At 40.3% G+C, this 14,678-nt stretch overlaps 1 protein-coding gene across 3 annotated transcripts in view; it reads right to left on the reverse strand.

Moving 5' to 3' along the window:
- nfatc3a (nuclear factor of activated T cells 3a) overlaps window positions 1–14,678 on the reverse strand; it is a 59,981-nt gene that overhangs the window by 41,458 nt on the left and 3,845 nt on the right. For 2 of the 3 annotated variants that reach the window (XM_035627460.2, XM_035627458.2), the window contains exon 1: window positions 12,628–12,868. The exons of the other annotated variant lie outside the window; for it this stretch is intronic. In XM_035627460.2, coding sequence (XP_035483353.1) covers window positions 12,628–12,853 — 226 coding nt within the window. In that variant the 5' untranslated portion in view covers window positions 12,854–12,868. Of the gene's footprint in view, window positions 1–12,627; window positions 12,869–14,678 lie in introns of those variants that run through there. 3 annotated transcript variants of the gene reach the window in all.

The following is a 14,678-nucleotide window of genomic DNA, read 5'->3' on the forward strand; positions in this document are numbered from 1 at the left end:
CAATGTCATGTACATTTAAATATTATGGTCTGGGGGAAAATACAAAAGAACAGAGAAAGTTCACCAGTGTGACACAATTGCGTCAGACTTGGCAACTGGCACCACAAAGAAATGGCAGAGAGAAGCGAGACTTATAATCTCCCTCTACCAAAAAGAAATTGAAATCAGCAGCGTGGGATCACTTGGATATCCCAAAAATGAACATGAGATTGTCCTCAGGGACACAATTCCAGTCTGCTTAAGGAGATATCGATCTCTCTGTACAGATTAAATTATGAGTCCTGTTTATAACTTAAATCCCTAACAAAAACTTCTGAATATTTAAAGGTCAAAAGTAAATAATGAAACAATTTTCCATATCAATGAGCCCAAATTGGTCTGTGGTGTAAATCTGGTCAGTAACCTCTAATTTACCAAAAGACACACACTGAGCAGATACTGACACAATAAGGAAACACACTGATATAAGTGAGTGTGTCTGAGTTAGATGTATAGACAGGATTAGTCTTGCAGCATTCTTGTACACCACCAGTAAATTGGCAACTATTTTGATGATAGTTTAGAGAACTTGTGAAGGCATTTCTCTCTATTTTCAGAGTCTTTACAAACCAAACAATCCTTCTTTTGATGGAGCAAACGATCTGCAGATAAATACATGGATGTGATTACTTCCTCCGTCACTGCTGCTAGCATGCAGACTAAATAACTCGTGCTTTTATCATTCCTATCTCAGTCAAAAATCTAAGTCACAAGTAAAGCAGACAAGAACAGAGAGTGAGAAAGTAACAATGATGTATATTTTTACCACACTGCCAACTCCAAAATGATATTTTAGGTGTTGCCTCCCCTAATGAATTACAGATACGTTGTCTGGCCAATTAAACTCCTAATTAAAAGGGATAAGAGGATAATATCTAATTACTGAAGTCCACCTGCTGATACCACATTCCTCATAATCATAAAGTATCCTTCCTGCTCCAGCCATACTTTCACCCAATACTGCACTACACCAGGACTAAACTTGAGCCTCTGCAAGAATGATTTGGTCACAGACCGCAGGTGCAGTTGCGCCCTGAGTTTACACTTGCTACTGAGCCCAGTTTCAGGAAATTAGAGGCCAGACTGTTGCTGGGTAGCAGGCAGTCATACAGGCATTGTTCCAAGAGGGATAACCAATGAACAGCACTACTCAGGAAACAAATTCACACAATGGCGCATGCTGTCGGCTGTCATCACAGCTAGCGCCGGCAGGCTATTTATACCAAAGGTCATCTGGCTCAGGCAGCGTGTACACACACAAACACACAGCCACACACAAACAAACAGACAAAAGCTCATTGTCGGCAATGGCACTACTCTGTTAGAGGTTATTGATAAACTTCCACTGGATATGCTCTGCTGCTCCCATTGGGAATAGCACCCCATCCACTGTTTCAGATGTGAAAAGTTAATTTCAGAGACATATTAATGCAGAGACCCTTTTTTATAGTAAGAATGTGGGAGTTTATCATTTATTTTTTATTTTAAAATGTTTTTACAAATCTGCATTGTCAATGAATATTCAACACTATCTCAGGCCACATTTCCGAAATGGTCATTTCTTTTTGTACAGTATTAGTCACCAGAATAGATTTTGAAGAAAAAAAATGCTACTGTGTCCAGCTTAATATTTTTCCCCATAAAATATATTGCAATTATATCAGTTTCACTGGCAGCCAAATCAAGAAAAATATATTTTTTTCCCACAATTTAGGGAATGTAATAATTACAGGGGCCCTGTAGCAGCCAGTTTAACCGACAGCATTACATGCAATCTCATATTGTGCATGTGCGGCTGTTCGCCGATTGACTGCCTGCCTGCTGAGAACTGCTACAGCTGAAAATATGACGAGGTCTGCATGCCATGCGAGGATGGTAAAAACGTTATAGATGTTTTGATGGCCCACAGATGCTGCGGGATTTCTCCTGGTGCTGCTGTTAGAGAGAGGCAGAGACAGAGACTGGCAAAAAAGCGAACAAGAACAAGGCAAAGAGCGCTGCACACAGCTCTACACTGAACCAACAACACAAACCACTAAATCAGAGGTCTTGTATGTTATTATGAGAACAGTAAAAGGGGGGGCTTCAATTTGAAACTGTGGAGGCCCATCATTGTATAATTTGTCCGGACACAGTCTCGATAATTAATATGAAACACAGTTGCAACACTTAAAGGTGAAAAGATAGTTCAATCAGTTCCTTATAGACATTAGGTCAGTGGCTACAAAGGATTCAAAGGAATCCTTCCAGGGACTCGAGGGACTGAGTGATTTGAAAGTAGCTAACAACACTATCATCTAATGCCAGTCAGAGCCCCTCGTGTTGCATATATTGTTTAGACTACGGTCCGGGTTGTCTGTGTGAAATTTAACACAATGAAACATCATGACTTTTTTTGTCTCTACTTGGATGATTTGTGCAAAAAACACAACAGCCTGCAAAAACCCACAGCACTTAATATAAGACAGTCATCCACAGTAGAAGTTGACATTAGCTAGCGTTAGAGTTAACTCAGTATAGACTGAACTTGAATTTACCTTACACATACCACATCACTGATATACTGTATTGGGATCTTAGTCAGAGGCCCAGACAGACAAGTGACCGGTCAATCAACCCTACATAAGCGTTTTGGTTTACCTGCCATATAATAATCATTTTTATAATAATATTAAAATACAAGAAAACACACAATAAATGTTATTACTAATATCTTTAAGAAAATTGCAAAATACCCAGGGCAAAAACATGAGCGTCGATGAGCGTTCATGAAACATCCATCTTGGTCTAAAACCACAGGATAAAGTTGTGAAATCATTACACAACCCTTCCCTTGATTCCTTAAAGGCCTCAAAATAGGGATGGTTTGTTACACTATAAACCAAATAAACATTTCTATAATATATTAATGATAATTATTTGAAATGTTTACAAATATTTCACTTTACTGTCAAACGTCTTTGCTTAACTGTCAAACGAGATAAATAGGCCACAACTTGGTATCAAGTCAATATAAGTTGTTCTCATATTTGCTTCCTCTTACATGAAATGATAGCCACACACGAAAGCGTTGTCATATCAGCCATTAAGGCTGCACTCTTGAAGAAGTAAGCAGAAGGGTTTAGGAGGTTAAGTGTGTATCTACAATATGTGTCTGCCCTCCCTCTCTATCCAACAGCAGCAAGCTCTTTATTTATAGCTGCTGGGCTTCGCACTGGCCCTGCCTGCCTGTCACAAGACTCAGCGGTAGATACTCTGACGACAGCATCTGACTGACTGACAAGGAACAAGAGAAGGACAACAGAGTCGACAGGAAGAGAAAGAGGCTGCACAGATTAGGGAGGGAACTTTGTATCCGCTTACTCACTGATGGCCTGAATTGGGAAGTAAAGTAACATAAAGATGACAGAGAAAGAGAGAAGGCAAGAAAAAGTGGGACCGAAAAAGAGGACAGGGCAGTAAAGAGAGACACACATACACTCACACATTGAAAGGGGCAGTAAGTGATTTTGGAGAGAACTTGTTTCTCTGTTTTTTTTTGTCATTTTACTGCCCGGGCCGGGCCGTGAACCCCCAATCTCGGGTATGATAGTCTGACGCACTAACAACTAGGCCAAAAGCGCAGAATTGCTGCGCTACCTGCTAGCGCATCCCTTAACATGTCGAAGACTGATGTTTACAAACTGCACTCGCAGTGTTGTGTGGTGCGGTCCGCACCCATTTTTTTGTTTTCGATTTACAGAGCCAGGGCTGAGCCGAAGACACACAAAAGTGAGAGCTTACAGACGGTGAGGAAATATTTGCTGATTTTACATAACGTGTATTGCTTTAGAATCCCTTACCGCCCCTTTAATTGAGGGATGCCAAAGCATCACCCTTTTCCTTTTTACCGTGCTTACAGAAAACAGAAAAATTTGATGTCCTTTTGAAGTGACATGTTTCCGCTATTGTGATTGTTGGTGTTTTGTTAAATGGTCCCTATCTGTGGTCATAATGATACAGCAAATCCATGTCTTCCGTATTTTCTCTATGAACTAATTAATGAAAAAAAGAAACTCTATTTGGAATAAAAACGAAAACAACAATTAAGCAATTTGCCAGAGAGGGAGAGCAATTTACACCCAAAAAGCCCTTATAGAGACTGATTGTGAGAAACACATAAAAAGACTTGAGGAGAGGGCAAAGACATTAATGCATTATATGGGGAATATTCTATAAATGGTTAAAACACTTCACCTATGGTTGAGTGCATGTACACATCTTGTGCTCATTGAGATGCTTTTATAAATAGGTGAGACGGGCGCACAATCAATCCACTGCAGAATTGACTTAATTAGCATGGTTTACGACATTTAAAAATAAAGAGAGAATGGATAGAGATGCAAAACAGGAAGACAGACAAGACAGTCTGCCTTCATATGTCCTCACCGGTCTGACGAGTTGTTTTTACCATGAATCCCGAGGGAGGACAGATGTACAATATTCAGAAAGAGGCACAGCCAGTTGGTACTGTTTGTACAATACTACCAGCAGAAATAGGGTACAGTAGTAAAACAGGCTTTATATTAGTATGATAGCAGCATGAAATTTGTTTCTAAATTAATCAAACATCTTGCAGAAAAATCGATTTAACAGTATTATATCTAAATCAAATTTTGAAAAAACTCAATAGACAAATGTTACTGTGTGCGCATGTATTAGGGAGGCAGCACTGCTTTGGTAGCAGGTGACAAGATTGTAGTAAAGTAGTAACAAATTTTGATTTCGCATTGTTTTCTAAATTCTTGTTGCTATTAATAATAAGATGCCATTTCAGAGTTGGCTCCTTTTTTTGTCTATTTTAAACCAAAAAAAGAAATTTTTACAAATGTCATAATAGCTCAAAACTTTCACTATTTAGAAATTAAGGAGCTGCTGGAAACCAGTGAAATTACTGAGGTAAATTTGTATGCTTCAATTATATTGCTCAACTTTTTTTTTAACCACACGCCACCTTTGATAGGCAACTCTGGACTCTGATGCTAGCACGACACATATTCCAGAGAGAAACAGCAGCTAGTAACAGTTACTTGGCTACTTGGTGCTAATCACAAATTCGCTAAAAAACACGTTAGCCCCCTAAAAAAAATGTATGTTGTCATTCTGTTTACCCGCTTAGAGCAGTAGTGCAGTGTCTTCTTGTCTTCGTAACATTAGCATGTATGAATGCTAATAAAAGCCATCAGTCAGCTTCTCTATTTGCTGTTACCCATTTTATGACACATGTCAAACACAGAATATTCATTAATCAGCCTTAAACACACAGTCAAAGTGGGGGCTGTCTTATTTTAAAACTGCAATTAACTTCTGCAGTTTCGGTGTAAAACCATCCTCAGAATTCATAAAATCCAGAGCTCTGACCTGATTGTTTGAGCTAACAGCTCATTTTTGCTATTCACACGGTTTCAGGCACTATTTGCCTCCTGCACGCATTTCACTAATGACGTTGAACCTTCTATACATTTTGTATAGAAGGTTTTGTTTTTTGTACTTTTCTTAAAGAGCCAGATTAGTAGTTTTTAAAACATTTGATTCAATACAATTAATGTCCAAATGCGTGTGGAGAGGTACAATCTAGAAAACCATCAACCAAACCCTTCAGACACAAATGACAACACTGCTCCATGAAACATACTTGAGGATAGAGTAAGTAGACATAAGAAGATTGGGGTGGTTGAGGAAGCGCACAAAAGTACAAGTCAACATTACCATATGACAGGTAATGCCTGCAGGGATTAAGGAGGAGTTTACAAGTTAAATAGAACATAGTGTATACAATAAAATATGTGGGTTTTGGGTGCATCGGTCAATTGATGTGCCGAGCAGAGGTATCCACAAAACCTTCTGCACTGAAACACATGCACCACTATGGTATCTTCCTCATTAGACAAGTCTACAACTCACATTGTGATCCAAGAAAAATGCACTGCACAATTGCCATGTGTACTGTAAGACATGAATTGTCCATAGCTAGGAATCATTCTTTTTTTGATTTTCTGAATTTGTCGGTTTTCTTCTACTGCTCGCTGCTTAGCTAAAAACATAATCCGACATCTAATTTTAGCTCTGTTGAATAACACCAAAAGAATATTAAGTACAAATATATCAGGGCAGGGCAGGGCAGGGCAGTCTTAGGTGCTGACTGAATAATGAGCTGCTGCCATAGTATATTAGGTGTTAATCACACACAAATTGTGTGTGCAAATTGAATTGAGTGTCGCAGTGAAATTGTCCTTGGATCTCATGCTGTTAAATCTGGCACTGTTTTTATTTTCCTTTTATGTGGCATTGTTTTGTTGTGAAACTTAAATGGGAGTTAAAGTGGTTAATCACAAGTGGATTAATAAATATCAAAATAATACACAGTTTAGGCCTTGTAGAGATTTCCTCAACAAGATGACCTAAATTGATATGATTTGCTAAAGATCTGTTATGAAAAAACGTTTACAAAAGATCGAAATTGAGAATGTGGATAGAGTTGGGTACCAAACTCACGTTAAATTAAATGGTGCCAAATTCACACTCCAGATCTCTGGGTTGCAGTAAGGCACCCTATGGCTAAAGAGAAGGAGAAAGAGACTAGCGTGACTGCACAGTAAGGACAATGCCGAGCCCAAAACAGTCAAAAGTGTGGTTAATCTTTTCAAAATGTATCGCAGACAATGCTCGCTGAAATATTTGTGAGAACAGGTCTAACCTGACGAAACACGGCAGCCGCGGCTAATGTTAGCATGCCTGCAGCCAGCACCGAAGACGTTGAACCCTCCATGGACAATGAAACGTGAAGTGAGGCATCAACAACTTCATTGCCATTTTCAGGTAATTTATTTGCTAGATGGATCAAGTTGTTGTTAGAGATATCTGAATTTGTTCGCTGTCTGGTTGACATTAGCTTAGCCTTTTTACTAGCATCAGCTGACACTCGGCCACTGGTTTTAGTATACTATAAAGGCAGTCAGCTGTTGTAGTATGTCTGAAACCTTAGTATATTCGCTAAGTGCTTGCTCATTGTGGGAACTGTTGGGTCTCAACCTTACTATGTAAGGTGCCTTGAGATAAGGTACGTTGTGATTTGGCGCTATACTAATGAATTAGTATGAAGCCAGGAGCTTGTGATTTGAATAGTAATAAGCAGGGAATTATAACAGTATGCACAAGTGATGACAACAGCATATAGCAGAAAATGCAAGTGTACCGAAAAAAGGTAAAAAAAAAACTCCAGGTACTGATGTTCCACAATACAGTCAGGCTTATTTGATGAGGGTGAAAAACATCCCATTATTTTTTGACTTCTGTCGTACTCAATCAAAAACACATGATGAAGAGTTAATTGGCAGTCTTGCACAGATGAGGGTCAAACAGGGGATGACCATGTCGCCTGGCCCACAGCCCTCTCCTTGCCCCGAGATAAGATTAGCCTGCTACCTAAAACCCCCCAGTGTGGGGAATGGGGTTGGTGGTGGGAAAACCCCCAGTCAGAGCCAAACAGCAGTCACCTTAGGAAAGGAGGTCAAAAAAAAGAGGAGAGGAGAGGAACAGTTGTTTTATCAATGGCCTTGGTTGCAAATCCCCTGCACTGTTCCTGACAGTCTAGTGCCTCACACACTCCTCAAGTGCCCATACATCGGACAGCCAATCCGGTTAAATAAAGATCTCTAAGAGGCTTTGCTGTACCTCAGCTACTAATAGCTCCGTCTCGCTGGGAGATGTTTCAGTAAAGTGTGTATTGTTGGATGTTTGTGACACCACAAAACCCAGTGTGTTCTTAAGGAAACCACAGTGAACGCCCTGACCCACTGGTGATGGTGGCATTCACGTTGGCTCCTCGACACACAGCATGACAGGCTTCTGGCTGACCATCACACAGCCTGGGGATTCTTCGTTGAGGGATAATCCATAGAGACTTTGTTCCTTCCTCCTCCTACTCTCACACAAAGTGTGTCAGCGTCCTGTGACCAGTAGTGACACACAGGCCACAAGTTCTGAGAAAGCCCACTTTACTACTGAGCGAGGGAAATATCTTACTCTCCCATAGAGGATGACAGGTTCCAGTTGCTGCACAAGCAATCTGTCTGTCTACCTATCTTTGAGCATATACATGTGTGTGTATGGGTATAAAATTGTGGGAGGTGAATGTGATGTTCCTCTGTGTCTGTGGTAGTGTTATCTTACTGCGGCTTTTTGCACATGCATTATGGGTGTATGTGAGTGTACCTTTGTGTGTGTCAATGTTCACACGCATTTGTGTCTGTGCACCCCAATTCATATTACTGTCTTATGTTACCCACTTGCCCCAACACCATGTGGTGCTGAGCAAGAGGGTAACCTAAGCCAGGGTTACCTTTGTGGTGGGCAAGCAAGTTGATTAGAAAAGGCTCTGCTTACATTCCCTATACAGAAGGCTTTGTGCTCAGCCCAGTCTCCTTTTTCAGCTCTGCTAAAGAGCTACTGACCGTCACAAGAAGACTGTGCCAAAACGCCATGGACAATAGGCCTCCAGGGATAAATGCCCTGTAACTCAGATAAATGATCAATTTAACACATTTAAAACTGTACATTTGTTTGTTTGTTTTTTTAATTCTGTGGCCTTCAAATAAAGGAAACATTTAAATGTTTAATTCTAGAACATTATAGACATCTGTCAGTCCACATCGACTCAGGGAGTCACACTTATTGCGTTACAACATGCATTTGTTTCATGCTTTTAAAGATGCAACCTGTTCTCTGCTGAAACCAATTCCAATATCTCAACTCTGACACAGCTTCTATTTTCCCCCCAAATTTCAGTGTACCTCACTGTGTGGAACTCCTCAGGATTTTTGAAAGGTAGCAACAATATTTCTGACGGTCCACTGTGAGGTGTCCTGGCATTTATGTAGATTGTGCACCGTAGTTACAATAATTAAATAATGGCCCTCCTTGATTTAATATAAGCAAGATGTCTTTCTTGAGAATTACATTTTTTAACTGTATTCTTTGAATATGTGAGTTCATGTGGATATTTGCAGTGATTCCCAGCAGAGCTCACAGAAGCAAATTTAAATCCTTGCCTATGGGTTTTCCAAGAAGTCTGCAGCTGGCTGGTTGCCTTCATTTCTAAACACAGAGGCTGTGACGCACACGCACACACATACTGTGATGGCTGGCCTACACCTGTGGCTCTAAACCTTGCTGACTGGGTTTGTGCCAAACCTACTGGTGGTCCCTGTATGTGTATGTGGCTCGGTCTGTGTACACAATTCAGTGAGAGTGAGATAGAGTGACATCCAAACACCAGGGAGAATAAAGCAGATTTAAACATATAGTCAAATTCTGATGTATGGATCTCGCTCTAATCTGGCATTTGCAGCATCTTGCTACTGTCTTATCTTGTAATGTTATGTTAGGGATACATCAAATAGCCTTCCTGTGCCATCACAGCAGATTCACCAGCCAGCAGAGGCTTAACAATGGCAGCCTAAGTCAAAGTTAACATATGCCAGCAGCTAAATTAAGGTCCTAATTAACAATCTCATGCCGAGGTAACATTATGGGCTAAACACAGAGTGCCAAGTAACCACCTGAACGAAATACACAAAGATCCCTTCGAAACACATCACAAATTGCCTTTAGGATCGATTAAATTGTTTGGTTTTTTTTAAGAGCGATTTCAGGAGATTCATACTAATATTCTAATCATCATAATAACAACAATTTTATTTAAATGGAATTTATAATAAAAAAGCTATTAGTGTTAAAAGAAAATACAACATGGAATGAATACCAAATAAAACTGAGTAAAATGTCTTCAAAAGAGAATGATATCGCATACAGATTTTTTTTTTTAAAGGGCCCTGACTGTGATTAACAGACCTGAGGGGTCTTGACACCAGAACACCGGAAAACCTTATACTTTGTCTATACAGGATGTAAAGTCAAAGCAGCAACAGCAGCTTCAATCCTATGTCAGTGTCTGTGCAATATGTTCAGGAACAGTATTGCTCAATACACAATCTCTTCAATTAAGTTCCAAAGAATTGAAGAAAATGAAAAAGCAACATGGATGCTGCAACTCCCTTCCACATGACTTGGCTTTTCCCAATAACAGGGTCTCTTGAGTGGACGTAAGCACAAAACTTGCCAGACCATTCATGTGGTTGGGTGTTTAGCAGGAGAGCTAGTATGCATTAGAAGATTGACCTCCAAGGGGAACACAAACGGCTTGATGGCCTACAATAACCCAGAGCAGATAACATCAGAGGCGACTGCTAGCAGGGGTGACATTTAAACAATCTGTCAGGAACGACTGTGCCTGAAAAAGTCAGCCGAGAGAGAGAGAGAGAGAGAGAGAGAGAGAGAGAGAGAGAGAGGAGTATACTAGAGTAAAGTCAGAATGCAGCACAAACGGTGTCTACAAATACGTACCAACCACATAATAAATAATTTGGTTTGCCCCCTGAAAGTCGAGGATTCAAACCATCAGTCGCATACCTCTCTGTCCACTGAGATCCTGTAAATTGAGTGTTCATTATCGTTTTTTGGGAGGGATTGTAACATAGATAGCGCGCATTAGCTCAGAGGGATTAGTTGGCGTGTTTACAAAGTGTTGCTTGAGAGTTTATACTGGGGGAAAAATGGCTAATGTCGGGCACAGCCCTACAAATCATATAAATTATTACAGTTCGTTCTATGTTGTATGACTTTACAAGAATCAACAAAGTAATGCTTGTTATAACACAAAAAAAAATAAAAATATATATATATATATATATATATGTATGTATGTATGTATGTATGTATGTATATATGTATATATATATATATATATATATTACCTGCCGGCCTTGACCCATCTTATCACAGATTATCTACACAACTGTACAAGCAGACGTTCTTCTCATCCTCTGTGCTGCTAACAGTAGTGTAATAGAAGAGGAGATAATGAGGTGATTATAAGAAAGGCAGTGTCCTCAAGTAAAGGGTCTGTCTCCTCTGCTTGGGGAAGAACCTCGTAACAGTCCTCTTACTCTACTCTGTATCGTGCTTGTAATCAGACCAACACAACAGAAAACATAGGCAGGAAATAATCAAGGGAGAAAACAGGATGACACTAATTTCCCTCCATAAGTAGAGAGATAGACAAATTGAAGAGGATATGTACAGAAAAAAACTCTCTACCAGTCCATGCATGTTTAACAAGAAAACTCTTTTGAGCACAATGTGCATGAAGTGATGAGCAGTTATGGTTAAACCTTGATCCACAATTAGTGTGTAATTTCCTTTTTCGCCAATCTGTCAAAGTCCACATGGTCCACATTCCAATTGTGACCCGTGTAGTAGGGTCCATTCAACCAGGCCCCAATGGGAATGTGTACCATCACCCCCCTTGAAAGTCTATCTGGTGGTGACTAGTGAAGTCTTCCACTTTGTGAACACTTTTCTGTTTATCCCATCTCAAACCTCCAATAATTGTTCAACTCCAATAAAAGTGTACTACTCCACCATAACTCTTTTTAGAATAAGTCATACCCCATCATTGGATATATAACATGAGTGGTACAAGAAAAACTGCATGGGGGCAGAGGTGCCAATACCGAGCATTAGCCTGACTGAGGAATAGCTTTGATGGGTAGCCCAAAATAAAATGGGTTTCAAACCACCCTAATCCCTGTATAGCAAGCCGCGCCTCATAGTAAAATGGGACCACAGCAAGAAACAAAAAAAAGGTGGAACTAGATGCAGTTGAGTTGAACAGCAACACAGCCTCTGACATGTTGATACAGCGCAGCCAGCGGTAGCTTCAGTTACACTAAATTTAAACTAGACAGATGCCACACATAGTTACTTAGGCCTCACCCTGGGAAACAAACGTCTCATTCAAAACGGTGGGTGCTGGGACCCCTTCAGTTCAGTAAGGTTAGGGGGCACCCACATGGTGATCCAGCCCCACGTGGACCTCATGCATGACTGTCTGACCTTTGACCCCTCTTGTCTTTTTCATTTTCGTAGAAAATATCAGACCTTGTCGGTTCTCACACGTGCGTCCTCTCATCTCAAACTAAAAGTTAATTAAGTCTAGAAACGCTGACCGTCAAACACAACACTCCCTTTACTTTAAACGGACAAACGGCTTTGTTTCCGGCGCTTTCTTGTGGGTTTTTTATAAAATAATTTGTGTTTGTTATAGTAATGCTGCCAATACATATCAACAGCTATCAACCATGTGTCTAATTTGTACAAGCTTCACAATTAAAAGGACGAAAACTGATATTTTATATTATTTAAAACTGAAAGAAAGTAATACCAAGGCCGCCTGGACATTAGCAAAATGGAAGTCAATTGCAGACCATACAACATGAAATTCTATCAGCAATACTTCAATTATTCATAAGTAGTTTAACCTTAAAGCAGACATGTGTTTTTGTTTGAGTGAAAATCTACTGTTGACGGTTTAATGTTAGCGTAAAGAACAGCCTTTACTCAAATGACAGCTGTTTGTCAAAGCGGTTATCCCCACCCCTCAACCTGTAAGTCTAGACAAACACACACACACGAGCAGGCAAAACACACCTGGCTGGAGTCTGGGAGTGCCAACACACTCACCTGGCGATGTGGCACACAGCATTCTTCCACTCCTCTCCGCGTTACGATCACAAATTTGCTTCAGCAGTAAAAAGTCGATGGCTGGAGACGTGCGGGGGCGAGAGGGATTCTCCTGCTCCAAGTACGAACTAGTCACTAGAACCTGCCGCCTGCCCTCTGCCACTCTCTTTGGGAGCTCAAAATAGTCCACCATGAGAGCGATGTAATTTCAGTCTTTCCCACGACAAGGACTAAGAGGATCGTGCACTCGGTTCAAAGAACCAGTGCAATGACAATAACACAGACAAGGGCAAAAGGGCTTTCTCCACTAGCTGCTCTCAGTTAGATCACTTCATTATATATATATATTTATTTTATTTTTTTTGCCTCGACATATCCTCATATTTAAGCATTGCAAAGTTACAGGTACATGAAATGTCACCACACATTAGCAGAGGAAAATCAAACCTGACAAGAAACTTAGTGGTTGTGGCTACTGCTGGCATCTGGAGATTTCATTAGCCCCCATCAGTCTTGCTGATGTCACTCGTGGTCTCTTTCATATCCTGAGAAAGCAGTGAGAGAGGAAAGACGCCTCACTCGTCCTGTTGGTGCGTCTACAATGCTCGCTACTTGTATGGCAGCAACCGGCAAACCACAAAAAAACGTCTTTTAATATGTGAGATAAGGAAAAAAGAAGTCGAAGCTTGTGAAATAGAAAGAAAAATGAAATGCCTTGAGTGAATAAAAATGCTGTTCGTGTTTCCCCTTACCAGCAGCTAGAGAGCGGTGTGCTCCCCTTTCCTTTCATTTCACCCGGCCATCTGAACCCCACATGACATGTCTGGGCAGAGAGCCAGTTACCTCCACTATGGATCCACTACTCTGCCACCCATAAAGGGCACTTCTGCCCCCCTAGCCTCAAAACACCTCTAACGGCCAATGAGGCCACTGCTCGTAACCTGCATAACCCCAAACTCACCAATACCTATTTCTACCACTCACACAGGCACTCTATATAAGACACTGTCTCACAAATGGGGTAAGTGGTACTTCAAAATAAACTCAATTATAACCCACTGTAAAATAGGTTACGTTATTTTCATTTATGAAAACTAGATTCAAAAACATTGAAGGTAAACATGTTCAATAATTAGTATGTACAACCAGGCTTACCCCATTTGATACTATACATGAAAGCAAGTTGGAGGACACTCTCTGCAGCAGGCGAAACCATCACACACAAGCCTCCAATACTGCCACTTTCAGTCACAGTAAGCTGGCGCTGTTAAGCAGTTACTCAAAACATGACTTATATACATATTAACACATGGTTTTCCCTGCCAGGGTACATCTACGGCATGCCAGCTAAGTGTCTCAACAGCTAATAATGAGAAATTAAAAAAGACAGAAAGCTGAGGTCATTCATCCTGGGAAAAAGAAATGCTGAAAACGCAGCTGCTTTTCATGCCGAATCTCCTCCTTTCTTTCACCAAAGAGAACGTGAACGTTGTGATGAATGAACATCACCAGTATTTTTCCAGCAATACCTCAGCAGCTGACACATCCACACTTGTGTATTCATTTTCTTTCTGGCCTTACCAAATCAGAATTGTCTGCCAACTGTTTGGTCCAGTCAGGCATCGGTGACAATAATTTCATTCAACTGGACGGTTTAGTCGACCGTCTGAGACCATCTCCTGAATCTCCAAATAAATGCAAACAATAACAACAAATTAGAAGTTTATAAGTTAATTTCTCTAACCAAGGAAACTTGTTTCTAGCAGAGGCTTTTAATAATCAGTATTACTACAGCCCGACCAATATGGATTTTGGGGGGCAATGCCGATATTAGGTAGTAAAACATTTCCTGTTCATATATATCAGCCAATAAATTTAATTTATTTTTAAATATTTTTTTTTCCCTTATCGAACCTTTATTAAAAAGAATTGTAATTGAGGCTGGATATTTTGCAGTTACCCACTAACATTATAATGAATAACTTAATAAAAAAAAACACAAGCACAGTCAAATTTAC

Source organism: Scophthalmus maximus, chromosome 4 (genome assembly GCF_022379125.1).
Source record: "Scophthalmus maximus strain ysfricsl-2021 chromosome 4, ASM2237912v1, whole genome shotgun sequence".
Classification (NCBI taxonomy): Eukaryota; Metazoa; Chordata; class Actinopteri; order Pleuronectiformes; family Scophthalmidae; genus Scophthalmus; species Scophthalmus maximus.